General features: G+C 47.6%; 1 protein-coding gene and 1 non-coding gene across 3 annotated transcripts; both read left to right on the top strand.

The window, feature by feature from the left end:
- The first annotated feature begins 335 nt into the window (after positions 1-335).
- Positions 336-16,191, top strand: LOC133510044 (uncharacterized). 2 transcript variants are annotated; one of them, XM_061837710.1, is made up of 7 exons: positions 336-1,146; positions 1,574-1,696; positions 1,852-1,916; positions 1,984-2,093; positions 2,196-3,046; positions 3,342-3,441; positions 14,974-16,191. In XM_061837710.1, the coding sequence occupies exons 1-7, from the start codon at positions 1,002-1,004 to the stop codon at positions 15,182-15,184; spliced, it is 1,605 nt and encodes a 534-aa protein (XP_061693694.1). In that variant the 5' UTR covers positions 336-1,001; the 3' UTR covers positions 15,185-16,191. The 2 variants fall into 2 exon arrangements, with proteins under 2 accessions (XP_061693694.1, XP_061693696.1); XM_061837712.1 differs by lacking the exon at positions 14,974-16,191 and adding an exon at positions 4,532-7,587 and having other exon boundaries at positions 342-1,146.
- A 3,391-nt stretch (positions 16,192-19,582) lies between these two features.
- Positions 19,583-19,655, top strand: trnap-ggg (transfer RNA proline (anticodon GGG)). The gene has a single exon. It is a non-coding gene; the product is annotated as a tRNA-Pro (tRNA).
- The last annotated feature ends 7,382 nt before the right edge of the window (positions 19,656-27,037 follow it).

Genomic DNA, 27,037 nt, shown 5'->3' with positions numbered 1-27,037 from the left:
ATCCATAAAATAAATGATCAAAATGAAAGTGAGTTTTTGCGCGTGTTGTCAACAAACGTCTTGACTTATTTTGGTCAAATAAATCGAGTTGTGTGCTTTTTTTTTGTTTGTTTGTTTTTTTTTTTCCCCCCCCCAGCCCTTCAGCCAAACGAGGGAAGCGACTCAGAAGACGCAGGATGCAAGCACCATCTAGTGCTCTCATTACGAAACAGCTGTCGACCGGGGACTGCAACAAAAGGCCCCGATTGTTCATCTCTTTTGTCAAGGCTTTTATTTCAGCCATCCATCCATCCATCCATCCATCCATGTTCTTAGCCGCTTAACCTCACAAGGGTCGCTGGAGTGCCGGAGCCTATCCCAGCTGTCAACGAGCAGGAGGTGGGGTACACCCTCAACTGGTCGCCAGACAACAGCCGCGCTCCCCATCATTTTGATGTCGGAGTGGCCAATTCGTGGTGCATATTTTTGGGGGGTGTGGGAGGAAACCGGAGTGCCCACCCGGAGAAAAGCCACGCAGGAACAGGGGAGAAGACGGGCGGGCCGGGATTCGAACCCCGGTCCTCAGAACTGTGAGGCCACCGCTTCTATTTCAACGCCACACAAACGTCTTTTCTGTCCTAAATGGCTCGATCGCGATCGAATGAAGTCTCCGCTAATCTGTTCAGTTGCCACATATCGAGCAGTTTCCCCGTTACAAGTGACTTTACAAGCGCCATATACTATAATATTTCATTCCATTTTCAAAAGCCGTTTATCTCCACAAGGGTCGCGGGAATGCTGGACATTTTTGAATGAATAATATACATTTTAATGACAGATTTTCATCTCCTGCTTGCGAAGGCTGCCAGGCTTCCGTCTGACGTCACAAACAAAAATGGCAGCGCGCGAGGAGTCGCTCAACTGAAGGCGAAAACACAAAATTTCAAATCAAATCAAAGTGTTGTGGCTCGATTGAAGAATGCGGAGTGGAGGGGGCGTCACTCCCGCCGGTGTCAGCAGTCATGTCCCAACCGAAGACGCGCTCAATTGTTTCTGGTTCGTCGCCGAAGACTCCGCGTGGCCCGTCCAAACTTTGTCACGGAAAAAGTCAGGACCACGTCTCGGACAAGAAGGACGTCGACGTGTCGGCGGCGACCGCCAGTAAAGGTGAAACATGTACGACGGCGCCATTGCGTGATTGTGTCGTTGTCTTGTTTTGTTTTGTTTTGTTTTGTTTTCGCGTGCGCACCTGAAGAAAAGCAGGTGGGGGGGGGGTCATTTAACAACAACAACAACAACAAAAAAAGACTTATCGGAGAATGCATGACATTTTTGTGCTAAAGTTCACATTCAACTAAATCTAGTGAACTTATTCTGTTCCCTCTTTGCACATAATTTCCACTTTTCCACCAGCAGCATTAAAAATCAGTGTTAAGGAATCATCCTGACGCAACTGGGAAAAAAGCTGAAAACAAAATGAATAATTACGATATTATTATTATTATTATAATACTTTGGCCAGCGTTGCAGTTGACGTTTGTACACGCTACATGACTTTCATCTCGTGTATTTTGTGTCGGCGCTCGCCGCAAAGAGCTGCAGAGTCCTCAGTGCCGAGGCTCCGGCAGACCTTTCGGACTCAGCCACGCGGACTCTCCCGGTGACGTGGATCCTTCTCAAGACATCGTCTGGGATTCCAGGTCACCCACTAACACCGGTGAATTCACAAAGCAACACTCCTGACAGCGACGAGACGTTTGCAAGAACACGTCTGACACGGTTTCTTGTCTTGCTTACGTGAGCCAGTTTTAGCGGTGGTTTAGCGCCGCTTGTTCACGATTTCTCGGTGGTTGAACTGCCGCTTGTCTTCAGGCCAGGAGCTGAAGAATGTCAAAAGGGTGGAAATATCCGACATCGTCGACCGCATCGCGCCCAAGGTCAGCGGCTCTTCGTGTTTCCTGCCTCGCGTGGCGCGTAGTCACGCTTGGGTTGTGCGTCTCGCAGGACGCGAAAGCCCGTGGGCCGCGGTCGCCTTTGTGGCAGTGGATCAGCGACAGCCCCGCGCCCGCCACGCCCAAGGTGGCCAAAGCCAGAGCGAGGAAGAAGTCGCTCCGGTCAGTCGGACGTTTACAGACAAAACCGGAGGCCCTGTGCAATCCAAAAGGGCCTTTTACGGCAATGAAACAAATTCATGAAAATGTTTGCGTTCTCTGCAGGCGGAGCGGCGTGGATGACCTGATAAAACTGGCCCGGCGGTTCGATGAGAACATGCAGCAGGACAAGGAGGACCCGGCCCAGCTCACCAAGAACAAAATCAACAAAACGCTAACAGAGACGTCGTCGTCGTCGTCGCTGAACCAAACCGAGGCCGAGCTTCGAGCCCTTTTCGACTCGTCCACGCAGAAGGTCAGCGGAGGCCTCAGCCAGGTCTCCTCGAAATCTTCCCAGGACAAAAGCCTGCCCGACAAGTCCGGTCCTGGTCCCGATAAAGTCAAGGAGTCAAGTAGCAAGTGCGCCGACTTTGACGGGGACGACGACTGGGAAAAGGACGACATGCTGGACGACCCGTCTTTACTGGCCCTGATGCAGAACCCCGACCGTCCCGTCCGGGATTCCGCCGGGTCCCGAAATTCTCCTGGGGGCGGCCTGTGGGATTTGTGTCCCGAAGTTAAAGCCAACGCCAGAAGCACTTTTAAGCTGGAGTCCAACCCTCACTTCTTCACGTCGGTTCAAGAAATGTCAAAGAAAAACATTTCGCACTGTAAATGGGACGACATGGACGGCGCCCACCACGACGACGACGACGACGACGCGCTCTTCTACCAGGCGTGCGACAGCGTGGAGGCGCTCTCCCAACCCATCAAGACCGCCACCACGCCTCTGCCAATCCGCCAAACCTCGCCCGGCAACAGGAAGTCGCCTCGCGCCTTCACGCGTTCGAATTCCTTACCGAGCGCCGCTACCGGGGTCCGCCAAAGTCCCAACCGTCCCGTGTCCAAGAGCCTCCCGGCGGAACCCTCGCGGGCCCCCTTCGAGAGGAGCGCCTGCCAAGCGGCCCCCGACAAAGGTAACGGGGGGGCAATTTTGAATCCGAGTGTGGTCACTCGTAATGCTGAAGAACCCCGGGCAGATTAGTTTGACGTGGCGACACATCATGGCTGAAATCTGATTGGACGCACATAAAAACAAACAAAAAAAAAATGAATGTCCAGATGTGCTGGAAGCAGCGCGGCCACGACAAAACCAGAAATGAAGAGACGACAAATTCATATTTAGGTTGTAGACGGAGGTCAGCGCTTCTCCCCAAAGTCTTTGAAATCTCACCTTTTGTTTTGTTGTGTTTGCTTGGTGGCCCTCGGCAGCTTTTCTCAGCAACCGCAAGTGCTCGGCGGCCGAAATCGAACGCAAGAAGCAGGAAGCTTTGGCCAGGAGGCGGCGCAGGCTGCAGAACGCGCACAAACGGTAACAAACACGCACGCACGCACGCACGCACGTTGCTGCTGCTATGGGGAGAAAAACTCAATGGGACAATTGAAAAGCAGTCTTTTGAACTTGTCTTTTCTTGCATAGAAACACACAAGGCCAACCTGTACCTGAAATACTTGAACACTTTTGTACATCTTTGGCGGACTACTGGACAATAACGGGGGACAAGTCATTCACTTTTTCTTTTGTTTTTGCACATTTTGTTGCACAACTGTTAGCGCCTCCGTCTCTCCGGTGCACCTTTCAAAGGCAAATAAACTTTTTGTTTTGCTCAAGTACTTCGATTTACACCTCCAAGGAGACATTTTCAGTTTTCGTCTTTGTGTGTGACCTCCGAGGTCGACGCAGTACTGAGGGTGCGCCATGTACCGCATATACAAGTTACTTTCAATGTACTTTTTTTTTTTTTCTTAGTAAAGAACACTTTTGGCAGAAATGTGTGACTTTTTGGCGGACGTATACGACTTTGTGGGGGTGTGTGTCATCTGTTTTACATGGAAGACCAGAAAATATGAAAAATGTATCACACGTTTCCAAATGTGACTTTTTTTTAAGAATATATAAAACCTTTAAGGAATACACAACTTTAATTTTTAAATATAACTTCATGACTTTCCAGAAAAATATATTTCTAAAAATCAGAAATATACAATTTGCAAAAGTGTAGAGTTGGTTTTTTTTTTAATATATATATATATATATATGCCCAAACCTTCCCAAAGACTTTTGTCAAAAGACCAAACTTTTCTGGAAAAAAAAATTTCAGGATTCTTTGCGTTTTTGATTTCCATCCCCAAAATATTCAAAACAACAGAAACGCACATTTCCAAAAGTATTCACCAAATATTTTTGCATGCGTATTGATAGCGTTTGACTTTTTGCTGCGTGATCGTTGTTGCTCTCTTAAGTTAGCTTCTTTGCTAAACACACGTTTTTCATTTCTGTGACGAATTTTGACCACCGTGTCGATGAAGGCAAAACAAGACGAGGCCGCGCGCACGTCGCTTGTCGTAACTGCTACGTTGCGCTAGCTTAGCATCTTGATTTGTTTTGCCCGATTTTGCAGATGATGGTTCCACGCAGGTGTTTTGGTGGGCCCTCCCCTCCCCTCCCCTCCCCCCGCCGGCACCCACCTGCCTCATATCGGGGCAGCGTTGACAGGCCCGAGCGGACGTCGAGGAATGACTCGAATTTGACGTCTAATTTGTGCCCGGGGCACAACGTCCGCCTTTGTGGTCCCCACAGGCCGCCTTAGTTTACTTCCCAGGTGCATTCCGTCTTCCCCCGAATGGCGCGCTAATCAATCTCAGCGCCGAGACATTTGACGCATCATCAGAAGCCGAATGGACGCCATTATGTTTTTTTTCCCCGAGCTTATTCCAACTATCTGATGAAGCTAACAGGTGTGCGGAGGAGGCGGGCGCAATATGTCGTTCGACAGGAGGTCATCGGTGACGTTATCTGCTCGAGCCAGTCGTTCCTACAACGGGGAGAAGTGCGTTGACGAGAGGGGAATGTCAGATGGTAATAAGCGATCTTATCAGCTCGAGTACTGATGAGAACTCGCAGAAGGGATCATATAAAGTGTGCGTGTCCGTCGCATGCTAGGAGGGCGCGTACACGCTAGTTGGTGTCGTTGGCCAGGAGGTGAACGGCGAAATCTCTTCTGCCGGTTGTGGTCCGCGCTTCGACTTCGGCTTCCTTCGCAACCGCGTCCTGACGCTCGGCACCTCTTCTCCGAGTTCAGATAATACCGCGCGCGAGCGCCGCTCCGCCAGCTGGCTCGCTAATGATCTCCGCGACCATGTTTGCACGCGTTCTCCTCACATTCTGATCCCTTCGCCGCATTCTCGTCTGCGCGGGCGAGCGGCAGCAAGCTGTCGGCGGCGTTAAATGACCTGTGACCGCTTTCACGGTGCGCGTCATTAGGCGGGCGGCTTCATCTCGCTTTCACCTGAGGTCTCCGTGCAGGGCCCCCCAGCTGTGGCGACCCCTCGCCAAGTTCCGCCCGCGGCCCCCCCCCCCTGAAAAACGCGTCGTCTTCACGTGCCGTTTGTTCCGCTTGCGCTCGCGGCTAACTACTAGCAACCCCAAACTTGAAAGAGCAACTTGAACGTGTGATTGCCCAAGTTGGCAGATCGGCCTCAATGCAATCTCGCCGCAATCGTTCCAACCTTTCCGACTCTTCTTCTCATTCCCACCGTCATCTGATTTCAACGATTGTCATTTTCTACATTTTCTGTCCGTTTGGGCGAGTCTACGATCTCTGCCGCGTATTTCGAGGCAGCGCTCGAGCGGCCGTGTTTTGGAGCAGCTGGAGATTGTTTAAGCGACTCGCCGCGGCGGGAGGAGCCGGTTAAAACCATCAGATTTATTTTGCTGACACAACATTGTAATTTACAAGTCGTTAATGGTGCGCTTGTCTGGCGAGGAAGTCATGCGGAGGTCAACGTCACCCGGGCGAAAGCGATAAGACAGACGTGTCAAAAAAAAAGGGAAATCTTGTTATTCCAAAGTAAATCACAGCTTTGGAATGGCAGGGGAGTAGCGGCAAAACATTTCTCCGGGAAGGATTTACGAGCCCGAGTGAAGCCGGCGCAACAACTTGACGTCGTCTTTTTTTTTTTTTTTTTTTTCCACCCGCATCCGAGCGCCGGCATTGCCGAGCTCTATTAAGCGTGCTGATAAGGCGACGTCGACGAGCATTCCTGCAGCTCACGTCTGCCAACACCTTTGCGATGGCTTCGGCCTTCAAGCCGCGTTCCCCGTTCATCGGGCACACCCTCGGCGTGTGGGTTGGAATGGCGCGTTGACAGCTTCGGGTTGGGGTTCGTTTACTTGCCCGACGCTGACGTGTCCCACTTTCCCCGAGAGGACACACAAAAAAAAAAAAACGCCATCTCACAATGAGTTCACCAAAAAAAAAAAAAAAAAAAAAAGCACATTTCTAATTGTTTGGCTGTTCATTTGAAAAAATGCTGCTCAAACTTTGGGAATTTAGCGCCACCCACCTCTGGCACTCGCTTCACATTGAGTTTGTGGCTGATCAATTTCTCGAGTCTTGTTTACGTGAGGCCCATTCAGCAAATTTGACATCAATCACTGCAAGTGGCGTCCGCTGATATATTTGACCCCGCCCCCCCCCCCCAAACTTTCCACAAAATGGCGGCTTCAAACAAAAATGGCCGACTTGCTCTTGAATTTCAGGTTGGGGTCCTGAGACTTTTTCTGGCGACTCACGTCCTGTACGACGTTATGATATATATATATATGATCTTCCTATTCAATTCTGGGCAAAGGATCTTTTCATGCATCCTGTTTATTTCCAAGCAATTTGGCACCAGTTGACGATTCCCCCGCCCCCGTCCGCCCATTTCCCCAATTTTGGCGCACTGTAGCTGCAGAGCCGCCCCGCAGCGCGACGTGAGGGCAGATCGTAACGTCGCAGCGGGGCTCGGTGGTTTGTTTTTGCGCAACGTTGGCTCGCTCCCAGACAAGAAAGGCAAGCGAGAAGCGCAAATGAATAAATAAGCGAGCGAAGCCCCTCCGAGGCAAATGGGGGCTCCCCAGTCAAATAAAGACCCGACGAACGGACTCGGCGGGCCGAGCGGCGTAAGGAGGAAGCCGCTGCTGTGGGAGCGAAAGAAATTAAACGTTTCCATCAAACGGCTGCGCAGTTTCCTTTCAGTGTTGTTTTTCAAAAAAAGACAATCAAAAGGAAGCAAAATCTTGGGGGAATTTGCCACACTCGCATTTCTTCTTCTTCTTCTTTTTTTCTTGTTGTTGTAAAGCGCTCCACTCAATATTGCTTGGTATATTTACAGTACATTATTACAATGTTAACATTCTTTTACCCATGAGTCTTAAGCCCATGCTGAAAAGAAAAAAAACACACTATGAAATTAAAGTGATAGAATAAAAGCATTTGAGCCATGTAAATATTGTGGTGACCCAACTAATGTCAGAATAGGATTTTTTTTTCTCAAAAATGTAACTTTTTGACATTTGTAAAATACTTTTATCACATGTATATAACTTTCAGGGTAAAGTTTAGATTTTTTTTATATTCTGCCTTTTGAATTTTCTGTTTTATTATTGTTAAATTATTTGTTCCTCTGATAATCTTCTGACTTTTTTCGAACAAATTCTACACCATTTTAGCTAAAGAGAAAAATGAAAATAGAATACCACATCTCTACAATTTTTTTCCCTCAAAAAATGTTTGCCCAAAATGTACATGCTACTTTATGCTACGTCACGACATTAATCTGCATGTGAAACGTGACCCCCCCCCCCCCCGCGATGGAAGCGTTCACAGATAACAAAGGGGGGGGGGGGCGTCAGGTGCGGCGCGATGGGCTGTCAAAACGCACTTTTTTCTGCTTCACTGCTCGCTTTTTGTTTTGCGTTTGCGTGCATAAAAGTCGCTTGTTAACGTTCTCAGAACTTTCTAGATGTGATTTCAGATACTTAACAGGACGCGGTGGCTCAGGAAACTTCCGTGATGATTTGAGGCACCTTGACAGAACCCAAACTCATTTGAAACGGCATTTAAAAGCAGAACAGACTCAACTTATGTTTTCAGAGGCGATTAGTAAAAAACGCTTCACTGTTTGTAACGACTCCAAAAGTGCGTCGCGACTTTGCGACGACGGGAAAACGCCAAAGTTTGCAAACAAATCCAAACGTAACGAGCGAGCGGCTCAATCTGTGTCGCGCTATATCTTCACTTCCGTGTCCAATGCGGGGGGGGGCTTCTTTTTCTCCTCTTCCTCCTCCTTTGAAGAGCACAGATGGAGGCTACGAATGATTAATAGCAGCTGACGTATTTTGACAGCCAGGCGGCCGCACGTCTGAATATTGAATTCAGTCGAGGCCGCCACACTTTGAAGAGGCCTTGAAATACGATCAGCGTATTTGGTCCCGTTTATTCCCAAAAACATTTGAAGTGTGCCGTTGTTGTTTGTTCACGGTGCCTGGAAGCGGCTAAAACATTATTTACTCCGTTGCCATTAGAAGTATTCAATACCCGACGGGCTCTGCGCTTAACACCTGACTGCAGGTCAGCAACGCATCCGGGAAGAGTTTCACGTAGCAAAGAACAACAACAACAAAAAATCGCTTTCAAATGATGTCAATTGCGCTGCCGCGAGAAGCCTTTAGGAGCAGCGATCGGACAAAAGGAAAAGCAAGACTTTTTTTATGAGTTTTACATCATCTAAAATGCATGTATCGTATTTTACTTTTCTTTCGCCTTTTGACGAGCAGCAGGGAATTCCGCTTTTCATTTGGGGGTTCGGGTCTCCGTGGAAGGCCGGCTGCGGTTCGCAGTTACAACAGCGACCTCTAGCGTAAAAATGGGAGGGGGGGGAAATCACGGCATTTTCAATACTGTACATTCTTCAATCGAAGAAATCTAAAAAAATATATATATAAATCGATTTTCAAGCACACGTGAAATATGTTGTACAAATATTTTGTCATTTTAAATAGATTTTGAAATGGAATCAAGCCAGGAAATAATTGTCCATTTCAATTCAATTTCTCTTTGAAATGTTCCAAACTCAATTTAACTCAGTGACACATAGCATGTTAAATTTCCAACATTAAACAGAAAAAGTATATTTCATGTAAAATTAGATAAGTTTTTTGTCAAAGCATAAAAATGTTTGATTTCTGTTACAATTAAATTTTTTCTATATAGTTTACTTTCTATATTATTTGAATATATTAAATCAGTAAATTTGTGTACATAAGGCGTGCCAGACAATGGCCGGGGGTATTTACTCCCCCCCAAAAAAATAATGCTGCAGTATTATGACCCTTTGGGCAATACATATTTGAACACTAACAGTGGAGCAGCACAAGTAGACAGACAGAAATGCTCACATATATTCTTCGTCCTTCTCCGTAGAAAGAAAGATTTTGCTGCGGCTTACTGAGAAGCCGTGACTATCTCAAAGCAAATCCCGATAGAGGTCTGTACTCTACAGGCCCTGACGTAAGGAGCAGCGCCACAATGTCCGCTCGTACTGGTTTGTGGTTCCAAAAGAGGAAAAAAGAAAACAGATTGGGACCGCCAACCACAATTCTGACACTAACCCCGAAGCTTAGTAGTCAACCTGAATGTCAGGCGTTTCAAGCCTTTGACTCTTCTCTCGCTAAACGAGGGCCGCTTTCGGAGGACCGCACCAACGGCGAATGCTTCGCTGGCCCTTGAATGAACGCGAGGCCCCTCGCATTCAGCTGCCATGCCCCCCCCCCCCCCCCAGCAACCTCCACAACAGTCGCCGCTTTGTTGGCAGGTGATGGATGACACGCAGGAATTTCATTCACGGCCACCCCCGTGTTGTGGGGTTACCGTGACGACCAGGTGAAAACACAGCGAGGGAGTCTCGAGTTTCACGGCCTTGATGGCGGCGGGGGGGGGGGAGAAGTTAAACAAACAAGTCGCGGTCGTTATCTGGCAAAAAAGATAACCGATGGGAATCGCCTGCTTTTCGCTTTCACAATCCGCGTCGACGTTCCACACGTGTGACCGCACAGACCCGGAAATGTTTGCGGAAGGTTCGACATTTGCCGTTATCGCCCGGTGTGACGTAGCGCCCCCTGGCTAGGTCGGGTCTGAAGCTCACGTTCACAACCCGAACGCCGGATCGACGCCAAAGCTGACTTGAAAACCAATTGGAAACCAGAAGCGCAAACCCGACGGCTGACCTTTTAACCCCCAACGTCAGAGCCGCGAGCGCACGATGCTGCCCCCCCCTCCGAGGTAATACGTTCGCTTTGATTGGTTTCATTTGGGTCGCATCCAAAGTTCCCGAGCGGGAATCGAACGTCTCTCCCTCCTGATTGCGTTTGCGATCTTATCAGCGCGGAGAGAAGCTTCGGGGCCGTGGAAGGTGCGTGCAATCGGCGAGGTCGCGGGGGGGCCACGTCGTGTACGATACTCAACGGGCTTTTTGGGCTCTTTTAACTCGCCGTCCTGATGAGGTGGCGCGACTGAAACGTCGCGACAGGCGCCGTGTGCCATCCACGGATTTCCGACCGACTTCCCCGGTGCTGAAAGTCGGAGTGAGCGTGGACTTGGCCCCTATCCGACAGTCGTGAACGCAAGTCCAACAAGTTGGAAAGCATCCAAAAAGCAGAAAAGATCTGACCCTTGACATTTGTCCACTTTTCAGCCTTCGTAACGTTGAGCAAGAAAATCATTGAGGACGGAGGCCAAAAAGATGACGGCCTTGGAATGGTTGACCCACGTCCCGACCGTGGCTGCAGTTCCGACTTTGTTGTTTCAAAAGTTGCCATATTTGAATCGCCTCCTTTTGAAACGATGGAATCTTCGCTTGAAACGAGATCGCCGTTGACGACGGGCCCAAATGCTCAGGAAAGTCTGAAGCGTCGCGACGTCTGTACGTGTTACGGGCGCTAACGTTCCCCCTAAACATCTCGCGCCAGGCAGGACAATAAGAATCGCACGGGGCCAAATCGGGTTTGGCCGCAATGGAATTAAACTGGCGGCGACCCCGCCTGGCAGGCCCCGCCCGCCCGCCATTAATAACGTCTAATCCAATCCAAGGCGCTCGGGGGGACGGACGCACGGCAGGCCCGCCGTTGCGCTTTTGTCTTCCCTCAACTTTGCCTTTCTTGGAGTCGAGCGCGTGGCCTATTTTGGGCTTTGCGGGTCTTCTTTCTATATTTGGACGGCACCAGCGCCATTTCATTTCAGTTTTCTGGGGGGTTTAATTGGACAAATGGGACAGGTGCTTTGCAGATGTGGGATGAAAAAAAAAAAATTCAATAAATAGATGAAAAGTGAATCTAATTTGGAGTTGGTTGCTTAGAATTTGATGAAATACAAAAATGTTCAAGAAATGTGACAAATCAGATAAATGCATGCGAAATATATGATGGTAATTTATTTATTCAAAGTTTCTTTTTCATTATTTATAACTAATATAATTACATTTCATCACATGAATAAAAACTGGAAATATATATTTGGACTGAATATTTGCAAAGCAATTGACTCCAATGAATTCAAATAATGGAAATAAAATGTCTAGTAAGACCATAATCCATTCTTAATTTGTATTTTATTTATAATTCACGTAATAATACTAGAATGATTCTGTAAAATTATTACAAATCAGGGATTATTCACTTTACTAATATGTTTTAAAATAATAATAATAATAATATTTAACTCTATGTAATCAGATAAATGTATTTAAAAAGTGGTAAATAATTCAATAACCAACTTTAGGGTGAAAAAGGTGCATCAATGGTCAAAATAAATGAGTAAAAACACCCACCCCCACCCCCACCCCCAAAAAAAAAAAAAAGAAAAACAAAAGCCAAAGAAAACAAGTTGGCGTCTTACTTTTGAGTTTGAACTTACATTTTTTGGACCGGATGATGTCTGGTACACACCTCGGAATTTTTCAAATCTTAAAAGATTCGTTCCCCACCGTCGCAAAATTCGGGCAACAAACAGCCCGGTTTGATCTGCGCGTGTGTACAAACGCACCCGACAAATAAAGGAAAGAAGTTTCCATGCGCTGGTCTTATCTTGTGCAACTGATAGCCGAGTGACCCCGCGCCGCTGGCCAAAGAAAGAGGCCTTGTTCCCGAACAAAGACCGCGTGGAACGAGAGAGGAATCGAGCAAATAGCGGGGGCGGACGCGCAGCTTCGCCATTTGAGTTGGAAACCTGCAGTTCCTGTCGCGGCCACAACGATGGAATCCATTTGGATTGACGCCATTTCCGGAATTCAAAATTGGGTAGAGGACGTCTTCCGCGTCACTCGGCGGCGTCCGTTTCTGCACGTTCTGCCGTCTGACCCCAAAGGCTGGGAATCAACTTTCCGGGAGCTCTCGCTCCAAGTCTCTCTTTTCTTCCGCTCCGTCGCATCACGTCCTTTACGTTTTATGTCGCCGTTTGGCTTCCGGATGTTTCCGTGAAGTCGAATTAAAAAAAAAAAAACCCACACAAAACGAGCTCGCGTTTCTACGTCGAGCGTTAACTTCAGGTTTCAGTATTTTTCCACTTCCAGGTGTGTCGTTGGTGCAAGACAAGGACAAACTTGCGATGATAAAAGGTCAAAATGGCAGCCGGGGGGGGTGTCAGAAAATAGCTGAACTTGTTTCAAGTGCAAAACGAATATTTGCTATTTCGCATCAAAACTAGTCTGATTCTAATTCAAATGAGACTCAGCACCCGTTTGTTCATTTTCAAGCTCATTTGGATTCATACCAACTCGGAAAAAAATTCCAAGCGCGGTTGGGTGTAACGTAAGTAAGTTTCTTTCTGCTTGTCCCGTTAGGGGTCGCCACAGCTTGACATCTCAGACGCTAACCCGCTCATATTTGTCTGGCACGGTTTTTACACCGGACGCAGCAAATGGTAAATTGGAGTAAAACGTCGCCCGGTACAAGGCTGAGGATTCAGGCCCACGTGAAGGGATTCAAATTTGGGTTTCAAGCTAGGAATTGGCTTTGAAGTTCGGATCGGCGTTCAGCAAAGCCTGCGTGAGGCTCGGATGGGTTCCGCACGGGCGTCGTGTCGCGTAAATCACGCGGGCGTGCCGCTCTCGGTCCTTTCAATGTTTACAAGCTGCTCTTCTTTTATATCTCGCAACGTGGACTCGCCGGCGAAAGACGACCACGAGTCGCAAGTAACGTTCGGGCCCGCTTAAGTGGCGCATTTTCGGATCCACTTTTTGACACTCTCGTTTGGACAATTCAGCATAATTTGGCAAAGTGTGAGTCCTACGGTTCGCCCGTAAATGGATGCTTCACACCAAAATGGCCGACTTCCTGTTCTTTTTCAGGCTTTCTCCCTGAAAGATGTGAGAGACGCGTCACGTTTATTTTATTTTTTTTTTAACTTTCCAGCGGGGACCACACGTTACACCCCCCGACTCCTAAAAATCAAATCATTTTTCACACGACGCCCCCACCGAGGGAAGGACGATAACGAGAAGCGTTGCGATTCCGAGAGACGACGGCAAGCGCGGGAGGCCCCGATCGGTCCTGACAACGTCACCGATCACACGCGCTGCACAAGACGCTAAATTTGCTCTTCCTTGTTCTAAGCTTAGCCAGCGATGCGCGCGCACACACGTATGCACACTGCCCCCCCCCCCCCCTTCCCCCGTCTGACATAAACAAGTCTGTAATTTACGACCAATAATATCCTGATTCAATCACCTGATTGATTTTGGACTTGTGTCCACTAATAAATCTCAGCTCTTCTTCCTCTCCATCGGATCTCCGTTCGGCCTTGTGACGCACACACGCGCACGGAGTCTAATGGTATTAGAAAATGGAAGTAAGTCCGCAGGCCGGCCAGTAATAGATCCGGCTGCCTTAAATAGATCCGGACGAGGGACAAAGCGGATGACGAATATCATGGGGGGGTTGAAGCAAGGGTGGCCCATTCAAATAATGAATGGTGGGGAGTTGAAACAAACGAAGGGTTCATAAGGGACGTTGTTTTATATGAGGCGGGGTTTCATAGTAGTGTTTTAAAACAGGGTCAGTTAGCCAAACCTGAGGAACGGTTCCAGATTCTTTCAAAACTGGCTTAAGGTTAGTTTTACATTTGCAAAGTTTGGATTTTCAAACTAGGGTTGGGGTTCCAAATTTGTGTTTGAAGACAGTCTTAGGGAGTCAAAGAAGCGATTAGGGTTGGAAAACAGGATTATGGGTTCAAATTGGGGTTTCCAGCCATGCTCGGGGTTTCAAAGTCGAGTTTTGAGGTTTTCTGCGTGCGCCATCCGTCAGGGCCTCAAGGAGGCGTTCAAGGGCAGCAGCGGCGCGCCACGATTGCTCGGCGTCCGCGCGACGCTAACGATGCATGACCGCACGCTTGCTTTGATAGCAAATGGACCCGTAACAAGATGACCGCCGTTGTTGGGTTTTTTTTTTTTTTTTTTTTCCATCTCCGTTCATAGTCGATAAAGTTTCAAGACATTTGCAAAAGTAACAACAACAACAAAAAAAGACGCTAGCACAGGCGGCGCACCGTTAGCGCAACGCCGGCTCTTGAAGTTACTACTAATTGGTAACTCTCGCCGGTTCTGCTGGGTTCTTACGTAACGGGAAGAAGAAGAAAAAAAAAAATCAAGAGAGTACGTAAAAATAATGGACAGAATGTAGTTGCACAAGTGTGCACACCATCTTTGTACCTGAGAGTGTAGTTGTGCTTTACCGCATTCAAGTGGTCGCGTTTAGAGACGGTGCTCTGCGGCGCCCCCTAATGGGACAAACTGAAAGGGAAAGAAGTTACTTTCCGATCTAGGGTTGCTGATTCAAATCGGGGATCAGAGCCGCGGTTAGAGTTCCAAAGTCAGGCTTGACGGGGTCAAATAAGGGTCAAGCTTTTGACTTGAGGTTTGGCGGACGTTTCAAACGAGGGTTTCAAATATCATCTTGCGGGTGTTTTATTTTTGTACGTCTTGCGAAATGCCATCCGATTTTAACGTCTTTATCTTTTTTTTGCAGATCGGAGACGAAGCGTCCACGCCGCAGACCCCAAGAGCCTCTCGACCTTTTCCTCCGTTTCCACCGAGCAGCCCAAATAACGTCGCTCGTTAAAAGGCCAATCGGGCACTTTAGACGTCCAAATTTAGGATTTACGATCCAAATTGAAATTGTGCACATGAATGCTCGCACGATGCTGGATGCTCTCTTTTGGTGTTTAGGACAAGTCTAACGTTTACAACATGTGTTTTGTTTCCCCCCATTTCTGTAATTGATGATTCCTTCCTTCGTTACGTCGGAGGGTTCATTCAGCCGCGACGATATTTTGCACTTTTGCCCTCGACGGTCACCGAGCGCCACCATCGGACTTTTTTGCCGCTTGCGGTACACGCCGCCAATTTTGCCACACAAGTAAAACTGGGCCCAATTGATGTTGCCCCCCCCCCCCCTCCCCCAACTTAGGCAAGGCCGCGGCTTTGTTATGTTAAACTATGTTAAGGTATTGAAACAAAGTAGAAAGAGTAAAGCATACTGACAAGTCCCTCCGAGGTTGTGATCATAAACAGGCTGCCGTTGAGAAGTGCTTTAAAAAAAAGGGGGGTGGGGTGGGGGGGGGGCAGAGCTAATAAACATTTATGGAGCGCTTGTAAATTGCCCGCAGTGACAATCAAGTTTTGTTATTCCCGCAATGTCATTTCAATGCCCTCTGCTGGAGACGCCATGATTCAATTGACAAGCCCCCCCCCCCCCCCATAATGACATCATCACCACTGGCCATTAATAACTTCAGTGAATTTTTTTTTTTTTTTTTGTCTTCAAGTCTCAGAGAGTTTGCCGCGATGTGCAGCAAAGCATGCTGGGATTGTTGCACGGTCTCGGGGGGGCCGCCATGGAGCGCGTCGTGTGCGAGAAGCTAATTAGCGTCAGGAGCGCTAAGGGGAGGGGGGGGGGCGGTGCTCCAGAACCAAGTTGGGCCACAACGTGACGTTTTGCGTTTCTATGATCCGATTTATGGCGCTGCCGTTTATAGTCGGTACGATGGCCATTCCTACCATTCCAACTATCGATAGCGCTAACATGACTTCACATGCTAGCTCCGACTTCTGTTTTTACTGGCGCTCTTCCTCCTTCTACCAGTACATCTACTCTACTACAAGTAATACTTCTTAAGTGTACTTGGGCAGATTTTTCAGATATGTACTTTATTTCTTTTACTTTGCATGTATATACACACACACACGAAGTATTATGTTTTAGTCTTGCAGTTTTTTTTTAAATAGATTTTGAATGGTTTAAATGGTGCATTTTTAAAGAGCTTAAGTGTGTTTTGATGAGTAGTAATGTGTTTGGAGCATGTGGGGGGGGGGGTGATACTTTCCAAAACTTTTGGGGGTCTGGAATGTCATCAAAGTTGAGTATTGGCTGGAAGAGGAAATCCTCTTTTACCACCTCTGAAGTGTTTGATGTTGAGCGCAGCAATTTCCAAAACGGGCCACGTCCTTGGCGCTTGAAGGGGGGGGGGGGGGGTCAAAATTAAGCATCTTCATTGGACGACGTTAAGTCAGATGAAGTCAAGGCAACACTACATTTTTTTTTTTTTTTAATAGAACTGGAGTCAGCCTTCCAATCATATCCCACAGATGTTTCGGGATTAATCATAAATGAATTTATTAGTAATCAAGGGACAATGTTAACGAGAGCGGGCTGGACAAACCGAGTGTCCATCCACAGCGGACGAGTTGTCGGGTGGCCCCTCGGGTGGCTCGGCATCTGTTTGGGCTGCCATTTAGCGGCGAGGACGCGTGGCCGTTTTCTGCTTAATTAGGTCCGGTAAACAGGCGGCCATCACAAAGCAGCTGCTAACATCGCCGTTAAAAGGCAAAACACACAAACGGAAGCTCATCAAAACAAAAAAAAACTCAAAGGGTCCGCAGCTTTCAATTTGCCGCAGGGTCCAGACCCCCCCCCCCCCCCAAAATTCTGTTCAATGACAAAATTATCTTCCGCGATACTAACAAATATTCGGGCGTTCGGCAGAGGCGGCGAAAATACGTACGGACTGCACGCGAGTTAAAGTACAGATAAGGTCCACGATTAAAATAAACGCGTCGACAAAGTTATACAAAAAATAATGAAATAAAATAGGGAGAAAAGGACAATGGGAAAAATGTTGTCCCAAAAAAAATAAATGTCTTCTTGAAGTGCCGAATGTGGAGGACACGTTAGACAATTTGGATGTGGACAAAAAGGAAGAAAATTGCAAAGAAAAAAAGTTCAGCAATTCACAAATTCAATTGTTTAAGTGTTAGCCAAATGAAACTCTCACCCGGAAAAAAAAATGCTTCACGAGGTAACGACAATAACAACAAAGTACACCTTACTGCGGCGTCGGTGAACGCGCTTTAAAGTCTGGCACAAGACGAGGCCACTTTGGCCACATGGCCACAAATCCTTCCTTCTTGGACCCGACGACGGCAAACAATTCTCGCAGGCGAAAGTATTCGCGCTCGGTCGTACGACAAAGTTGTCAACTTGCGGGGGAAATAAAGCGCTGGAGCTTTGCCAAATTTCCAGCGGGCATTAGCGAGCGGCCAACTGGCGCGGGCCTCATTAAAGAGCACAGAACCCGATAAGCATTAAAAAGCCATTAGGCGCCGTGTCATTTCGGGGAACTAAATGGCGGAGAGTAATCAAAAGCACATGAAGCCCAGCTGGGCGGGCGACTGGGCAAACTGTTTGGATTAGCGGCGAATCAATCATTGGCGAGGGCAGCTTTTCGGGGGGAGGGGGGGGGGCCCCCACAATCTTCACCCGTGCGCTCGCTACGCTTTTTTTTTTTTTTTTTTTTTTTTTGTCTCCTTGTAAACGTTTAAGAGTAGCACGGACGCGGGAGCAAAAGAACCGTTCGGCTCGGCGCGTCGTCGTAACCGCCGTGCATGTAATTTGAGGTAAATGATAGGCGAAGGAGAGCCAATGAAATCATATTGCCACATCATTAGACTGAATCGCATCTCATCACGCGCGCAGCGTCAGAATCGAACCGACTCCCATCACGGACAATTGCGTCCTAAACCCAATCGCGTCGTAACTGGACTGAATCGTAATTGGGGTGGATAATCGCAGACGGTATCGCATCGGTACCGGAGTGAATCGTATTGGATCGCATCGCACCATACGGTACCGCATCGTTTCGGAATCACATTGTATCGTGTCGGATTAGAATCGGCGGCGTCAACGTCGTCGATTGGAGTGAATCACATTGAATTAGGTCAGAAAACGGAGCCACGTGTCATCGCGTCAATATCCAATCACAGCCATCGTCTCGGTGGCCTGGATCACATCGATCGATCGATCGCACACGATCGGAATGGGACCGTGTCCCGTCGTATCGTAATTGAAGTGAAGTCAATCGCTTGCTACTCTGCCAGTATTGGGTTGACTCGCCACTCGAGCGAATCTCATCATATTGCGTATAACTGCACAACTTCAAATATTGTCAACCTGTCGAATCGTCCGATTTTAACATTCCGCTGACTTCCTATTTGACTTTGCTGACACAAAATTAGCACAAGGTAACATAATCACGCGCAAAACGCCACAAAAGGTCCGTCACGTGAAGAGCGCGGATGAGCTCATCGGTCTGGGACGCGAGCCGACGGAAATGGACGCTTTCTTCTTTCGGCGCCTCGTTTTGCTGGCACGTTAGCAAAACCTCAGGGCGTCACGCGCGGCCCATTCCTCAAAAAGCAGGCCGGATCGGGGGGGGGGGGGTCCCTGACAGGAAACCGGTCGTGTTCTAATCCCTGCGTTGGAGAACAATTTGCCCAAATGCTAAATCGGGACTCGATCTGGTTTGCGCGGACCGACCGGGCCTGACTTCGTGGAAGGTTCGGGTGATGGCCGCCTACCTCTGAAGCCCGAACGGAGCCAGACTTCATTGACTTGACTGGAATGTGTGAATTTTTCAAGTTTTTTTTTTGTTTTGTTTTTTTTTTACACTGCAGCACACGTACGGCAAAAAAAAAAAAAAAAAAGACACGCACAAGCGCGACTGCACGTTTGCCATTAAAGTTGCAACAGAAGGTCGTCGTTTACGTCGGAATAAACAACTGCTGTAATTAGCCCATATGCAGCCCCCCCCCCGCAAAAAACAATAACGCTCAATGGCGACCGTTTCATGGCTCCACACACGCTAAAATGACTTTTCTCCTCCTCTAGTAATTCTTCCCGTGATATGCGCAATATGTAAAGGTTCCAAACTATTTGTCGTTGTCATTGGGGGGGGGGGGGGGCTGGGCAGGTGACCCCCCCCCCACCACACCGGGCAACTGTCAGCGTTTGGGCGGTTAGCGAAATTCTCGCTACTGCCGTTTGTCCTCAAGTACAGCGAAAATAGACAACGCGGGATGTTGAATTGTTATTATTATTATTAATTCTCTTTGGTGAAGCGAAGGCAAACGCCGGCTCGCTCCGACAAAACACACAAATCCGACGTGTCGCTGGCGCAAGATTTCACCGCAGTTCCCTTGAATATGAAAAGGTCTGTCATGATATCATCATCAATGGATTCCATATTAGCTCAAACGTGTTGAAAGACAATTGACGCGTTTCTTGTGCGTCATGAATATGAGGCCCTGTAGCTCAGTGGTTAGAACACTGGTTTGGGAAACCAGGGGTTGTGGGTTCGTATCCCACTGGGGCCTCCGCTCCCTGAGAAGGGTTGCGTCAGGAAGGGCATCCGGCGTCAAAATTGTGCCAAACATCATCTGAGATGACACGCTGTGGCCACCCCGAAAGGGACAAGCCGAAAGAAACTTACTTACTTACTTGTGCATCATGAATATGCGGATGAAAGTCACAATGTGACTTTTCTAACAGTAAACGTGAAACCCGGTCTTGAAACCATCATTTCAAAGCAGAACCTCAAAGCGCCATTTGAAAGTCCTACTCCCATTTCAAACCCTAACCCTGTCTTCAAAACCTCATTTGCGACCCAAACCGCATCTTGGAACGAGCTTGAAACCCCGTTCGCTGCCATTGACGGATTTCGAAGTCAAACATCCGCGTTGACCGGGAAGGCGAACGAACGAGACGGTAACGTCGACTTTGAAACCCAAAACTCACACCTGAGACCTTACTTTAAGGTCTTAACTGAAATTTGAAGTCCTAAACGCGGTAGTTTGAAACATTAAGACGGTCTTCCAACCCTAACGGGCACAATGGCTAATGTAAATGCATTCAGAAAATTATGGAACAAATCCAAGTAAAGAGCAACGTTTAGCTTGATTTTAGAAATGATTCTGGGAAGCAACAGCAAGCTTAGCACCAACAAATTTATTGTCCCCGACATTTTAGATGATTTACGACACTTTTGATGTGCTGAATCAAAATATCATAACGGTGTTCCTCAATTAGGTCATTTTTAGGTCAACTATGCTGGGATTTTTGGACATTTTGGTTTACATGCCACGGATTTTCTCGCTTTGTATCAGGGGTTCTCAATTTGAGGGGAGACCCCACCCCCACCCCCAGGAAAAAAAAATACAGTAATAGAAGGTTGTGGGGGTAAATTAATAAATGTATATATTTTATGAGATCTTATACAATAAAGTGACATGAACAAGAGAAATGGATGTCATTTTCAGCAATGCAAAAAGTACGAACAACTTACAAAATATTTTGGGGGGGGGGGCAAGTGTAATTACTCGCTACTTTGGCAATCACCGCACGAGGGGAATCAACTCTGCTGTCATGTGAATTTCAAACCCCATCTGCCGGCCCTAATCGCAGTTCACAGAACGAGTGCGCGCAAAAAAAAAAAAAAAAAAAGAACTAAAAAGCTCGAGAAGGTGCGTTCGCCAAAGCAAGCGGCGCGGTTGCCGCCGCCGCGATGATCCAATTTCCAACAGCATTTCCTTCCCGCACGACGAGTAAAATACGCTCAGCGGCGCATCGCTCGGTAGGGCGCAGATCGCTTTGATAGCCGCAGGTGAGAAAGCGCTCGGGGAACATTCCAGCAGCAACCCAAAGACCGCCGCCCTTCCCCCCTCCCCAAGGGAACCAAAAAAAAAACCAAACAAAACAAGTTCATCTTGCATGAAAGTGAGCAAGTCGCAAAACAGTCGGTGGCTCTTGAAACACTTTTGTGGCTTTGGTACTCGGGGCCTCACGGGAAGACCCGTTAGCGGAGAACCAACGACGACGACGGCTTTGCGCGGAAGAATAACGGCCCATCTTTTCATCCGCGACGTCGACTTTGTTTTGGCAACAATTAGGGAGACTCCGTCGGGCTCCCCGAGACCGCTTGCCGCTCCGTTACGGGAAACGGAAGCTGCAGTATTTCATTTTGGTTTTATTTCTGGTTTGGTTGATTGGATTTAATAGGATTTGTCAATACGATGGAAATGGCGGAGCAGCTGCAGAATGTTGGCCTCCCAGCTCTGAGGACGGGTTCGAGTCCTCTCTCTCTCGCTGACACAGCTCGAGTCACAATTTTTCAGCGGTCGTACTTCCCCGTTCAAACAAAGGAGGTGACGGCGCATCCCGGTCTGCTCCCACGTGAACCGTCGGACCGCGTTGACTGTACACACGTCAGTCAATCGTTTTTTGGTTCTTCGGACGACGGTTCGACGGGCGGCGCCGGGAGGCCACCTCGTCCATTTGTCACCCGCGCCTCGTTCGCCTCGACCCTGACGACGCGCGTTAATTAAAGCAAACACAAGATAACGCTCTTACTTCAATCCACGTCGCAGCTGTTCGAGCGTTGTGGCTCATTATTAACGCTTTATTAGTCATTCATTCATTAACAGCCGCTGGCGGGTGCCGTCGAGTCAAAAAAGGCCCAAATGGAACTCAAATCTCTTTCAGGGTCAAGTGGCGCCAATCGAAGAAGCTTTAGGAACAACGTAAAAAGTGGCAAACCTCGTCGGCATCCGTTGGCCGAAACCAACCCCGAGTTGGTCGCCGGTCAATGAGAAGCGCCAGACTGCCATTTACACACCATCACCGAGCGGGAACTGATCCCACGCAGCCAATACAGAAGTCGGGCGACTGGACCTTCCAGATCCCGTCGCAAGACTCGCTCCGTGGGAAAACAGCGTGTCCATTCTGTAGAAACATTTTGCTTCAAAACTGCATCTCACGAGGAGCTCCAGAATGAAGTGAACCTGAGCTTGGACGGTCCTTGGCGACCGGGACAAAGGGTGGAGCGTCTCAAGCGGTACGGGACGTCCCGCGGACTTCCAGAAAGGGTCCGGGGCCTCGTTGGATTGCGACCCGCACGGCAGTCGGGAAAGGTTTGCCCATCCAGACGCGAACAAGGAGGTGGATGGAGCGACAGCAAGACAAAAAGAGAACCTTAGACAGAAACAGGAGAGAGAGAAATCCCAAGATCCGGAGATGCGCTGATCCGGAGCAAAGGGACAAAGCGAGCTGTGATTGTCGTCCGGCTGAGATGGGATAAGACACGCATCCCCGATCTAAACCTGGCTCTTCTTCATGCAAAGACATTTAGGTGCAAGTCCAGAGTGAAGATCCCAGATCTAGTGGCACTGCTTCCGATCCACAAAGGGTCGTAAGAGCGGGCACAAGCGACCACCGGGGCCTTTCCAAATTTCCAGAGCGAATTGCCGAGGCCTGCTCGGGGGGGATTTTCTTGCCTTCAGTTGGACACTTGAACCAGCTCGGGCCTTACCAAATTCTTGACCTCGACGGGGAGAGTTCCACGTCAGCATTGCGGACACGTGGCTCCAAAGTCTGGTTCTCCCGTTCGGGGAGCGCGAGCCGCAGACTTCCTAAGACTGGACACAAAGAGGTCCTTGCAAACTACGGAGCTTCCCGTGTTCACCAATTGGACACAGCTCCGGCGCTCACCTGGACGGTTGCATGCCCAAGAGGGCCTTTAGCCGGGACACATTTACTAAGCCGGACCCGTCTAAATTCTGTTTCTTTTTTATTCTTTTGTGAGGACGCCAGCGCGAAAGGGCCCAGACCTGCTCGGATTAAGAGCGGCCACAGATCAGACCCTGACGCTGACCTCGCTTTATCCCAAACTTTGGTTCTTTTTTTTTTTTTTTTTGATGATAGTCTCCAGATCCGAGTGCCGGAGGGCCCAGAGAATGGGGATGCGTTTATGGGCTCCAAACGCCACAAAAGCCCCGTTAGCCCGGTTATTTATTGTCTTTGGAGTGCTCCAGGGCTTGGAATGCCGCCCAGGAGTGGCCCCGCGTCGGACACTCTTGCTGACCCCAAAGTGCGGTCGTGCCGACGGAGCTGCGGGAAGCGGGTCGCGCCCGGACTGGCCGGCGGGGAAGATGAACGATGTTGCTTTAAACTCAGGATGCCGTCGTCTTTTTGCGCGAGCCGCTCGAGTCCACGGCGGGCGCCTTGAAGAGGGGCCTTTTGCCCCCGAGGACAGAAAAGTTGGTCCCAACCCCCCCCCCCCCCCCATTAGCAGGAGCAGAAAACAAATGTTGAAAAAAAAAAACCATCTGTCGTCCTCCGTCAAACAAGGCGTGGAAAGTCTTGTTGTTGTTCTGCGCTGTCAGAAGATGGAAGGCGGTCCGAGTCCCGAGCTCAGACCTCAAGCTTGTCAAACGTCACAGCGGTGTTGGACCGCCCCCCAGTGGTCGCTCGGGCCACCTGCAGGCCCGCTGGCTCGAAAGGACCTCACGAGGATTATTTTGGCGTTTGCTACGTCAACTAGAATCAAAAGAGTTCATGGGGGGAATATTCAATCATATAAAACAAAATGTGCTCATTTGTTACGTATTTAAGTAGCATTCCCGTTGACTGTAAATAAAATATACAGAGTTTAGCCGATTAAGAAGGACTTTGAGTCAGGAAAGGAAAACTTGGGACTATTTGGCCTTTTATTTTCAAATAAAGTAAACATGAGAAAAAAGCATAAATGTATTAATACATTCATTTTTAACTTAATTGAACTGATTCCAGTTACTAATTGAAAGTTCAGGAAAAATGTTGGGTCATTCTACATCTTTAGTTTTCTTGTTTGAGTAACTGAATTTTGTTTCAATACATTTTTAACGTGTAATTTTTATTTATTATGTATTTATTCCAATTATTTTATTTTAGTTGTACGTGTTGATGTAATTGTTGGAGTGCTACGTTTATTTTCATCTATTTATTCGTTTCATGAATTTAGTTTTACTTTCCATTCCAGTCTTTTTGTCGTGATGCATCATGATTATTGTTTTACTAGTTTGTAAATGTAGTGAGCATTTTATTTTGATTTCATTTTTGAATGACATCTTTCCTTTCACTTGAATGTATTTTCTTGCGACTGTTTTTTCATTTTTACAGGTCATTTTACTTTGAATTCTGGTTTTCCGTATTTAGCGTAATTTAATGGAATTAAAATATTGCATTTTAACAAGTTATGGAACAAAAAAAAAAAACATCCCGTAATTGGTCGGTTGAAGGCAGACGAGAACATCAGGTTTTTATTTTCTTTGATCGTCTCAACTGGCAGACGTCTTGCAAGGCTCCCTGGAAAAATGGCCAAATTCCTTCACGTTTCCAGAGAGTGCTTCTTCCTCTCTTTCTCTCTCTCTCTCTCTTTTTTTTTTTTTTTTTTTTTTTTAGTTGTTGAAAGCGTCGAGCCACCGACGGCGCGGAAACGTGAAGACGACGAAGACGTTCGTCCATCCTGCGTATTGCGGAGGACCAAAATGTTCTTTTGGACTCTCTCGGGCGCCATCACTCACGTCAGGCTCGTAAAAGCCGACAATCACAATCAGAATCCGCTTTCGTGGCCAAGTACGTGTGTAGCAACAGAGGAATTTCAATCAAAACCTTTTTTTTTTTTTTTTTTTTCCTCTTTTATGTCGGGAAAACGTTTGTTTTCGTCTCCAAGCGACGCGCAACTTTTCATTGGAAACGTTCAAAAAGTGACAAATGGGGATTTCTTCATTCAATTAAAAAAAAAATTGCTGAGGGTTTTTTTTTTTGGTGTGCTTTTTGTGTGTGTGGGGGGGGGGGGGGCAAGGGAATGCATTGTGCTAAAATGTGGATTGACAACAGTCAGCAATATTCATCTGGATAAAAAAAATTCAACAAATAAAAATGCATCAAATATGAGGACACGCGGGTTTTTGATTGTTGGATGCTGGGCATGACAAACCTTTTTGAGGCACAGGGCTACTCGGTGAGCACCGATCGATCGATCGATTAAAATATAAAATTGATAGTGTAAACAGTAAACTTCATTGTGCATTACGGAGTCATTTGTTACACATTACCATTCCATAATGTATACTTATTTTGTGATTCCGTTTGTGTTTTTGAAGTTCAATTTTGTCATTTGACGCAAAAACGCGCCACCCGATCGAGCCTCACGGATTTATTCCAAGAAAGAAGCTCCACTGTTGACATTGTCCAGTAAATCAGTGAGGACAGCTTGATCGTCTACATAATTTCAAACAATTTCATGTGGCCGCCTAAAAAAATAGGCAACCTTCAAAGACACACGATTGAAGTCCAAATGGGGAAAAACTTCAACTGCTTGTATTTCTGAGTACTCCTGCTTTTCGGGGTAGCAGTGAGGAGGAGCATGTACTGTGACCCCCCCCCCCCCCCTCCCCCCAACACATCTTTGCAAATTTGCCCATTTTCACATTTTTGAATGGGGGAGAGAATCTGTTTTTGTCATCAGGCCACAGATGTAAAAGTATTAGTTTGGTGCCATTCAGCAAAATCTTGCCGGTGCTGTTGGTTTTATTTCATTGATGATGACAAATTTTTTTGTTGTCGGTCGTCATGCGCTGCCCCTGCTTTGTTTTTTTGTACATATTGTATTTGTCCGCCTATTTGCACTAGCATGCTATTAGGCTAATACAAGTGAAGGTGAAACTGGTCATTGATGGGTTCATGATTGCAGACATGCTAGCAACATAGCATTGGTGCTTTTTGGTCTCCATAAAAAAAAAAAAAAAAAACTCTTTTCAGATGGGTTACCAGTAAACCCTGCAAAAAAAATAACGTGGCAAATAAAGAAAAGAAATCATAGACGGCGAAAATGTTCAAAACAACTCAACTCAACGCAACGCTCGTCTTCTCCCTCAGTCCGTAAAGTGGAAAAACACGCACATTTGTCACGTGCCAGCGTCCAACTGGCGACATTCCTGGGCAAAATTTACGTCCCGACAGCTGCGCTCTCACCCGTCCCGGGCGGCGCACGCGTAGCCGAGGCGCATCCGATCGGTTGCGCGCCTTCCGGGCAGCTGCCGGCCTCGTGTTGCCTTCGCGGACGCCTCGTCCGGTACTTTCACGCCTCGGGAGCTCCCCATTTCACAACGGACGACGACTCGCCTGAATGTCGTAAAAGACCCCGCTAAGTCGACGACTCGTGTGCATTTTTCCAGCCGACACGGGTGTCAAAGTCAAGGCCCGGGGTTTCGATACAGCCCGCCAAATCGAGCAAATGATGTCCATCTACTTCCTATTTCCTGCTCAAATGCTCATCCGGACCAAAATGGCACATTTTATTCCCTTTGAATAATACGAAACCCACACACGGAGGTCGCACGTGAGATTTGAACGGCGGACCGAGGAAGTGCGAGGCAGATGTGCGCACCACCGGGGCACCAGGCCGTCGGCTATTTCGGCTAGTGTCACCTCAGAAACAACTTGTAGGCGTGGACGTGGCGTGCAACTGTCTTCTGCAAGAAGGCCAATGTTAGACACGTCACCGTCTAATATTTTGCCAAGCTCAAAAATATAGCGAGACAGAAATTCATATTAAATCTGGGACAGACACTGTTTGCATTTGGACATATAAATGCAAACACATCAAACAAATTCTAAAAGTATATCGGGGATCCTGAACATTTTTCCAAGTTTAGATATTCTGATTTGTTTTCTTTTATTGTGTTTCGGTTCAATAACAAAACAAGCAGTATCAAATAACTAACATGTACAATGCGATCATCAGAAGAAAAAAAAAAAAATCTACAGTTTAAACGCTGTCACTGAACAAGATGCCAAACAGGCAAATAATTCCTGAATAACGTGAAAAAAAAAAAAAAAAACATCTTACCCTATCTTGAGAACTTAAGTCAGTACACTA

The sequence above is a fragment of the Syngnathoides biaculeatus genome, chromosome 12 (assembly GCF_019802595.1).
Source record: "Syngnathoides biaculeatus isolate LvHL_M chromosome 12, ASM1980259v1, whole genome shotgun sequence".
NCBI lineage: Eukaryota > Metazoa > Chordata > Actinopteri > Syngnathiformes > Syngnathidae > Syngnathoides > Syngnathoides biaculeatus.
This window is presented reverse-complemented; position numbering and strand designations above follow the sequence as displayed.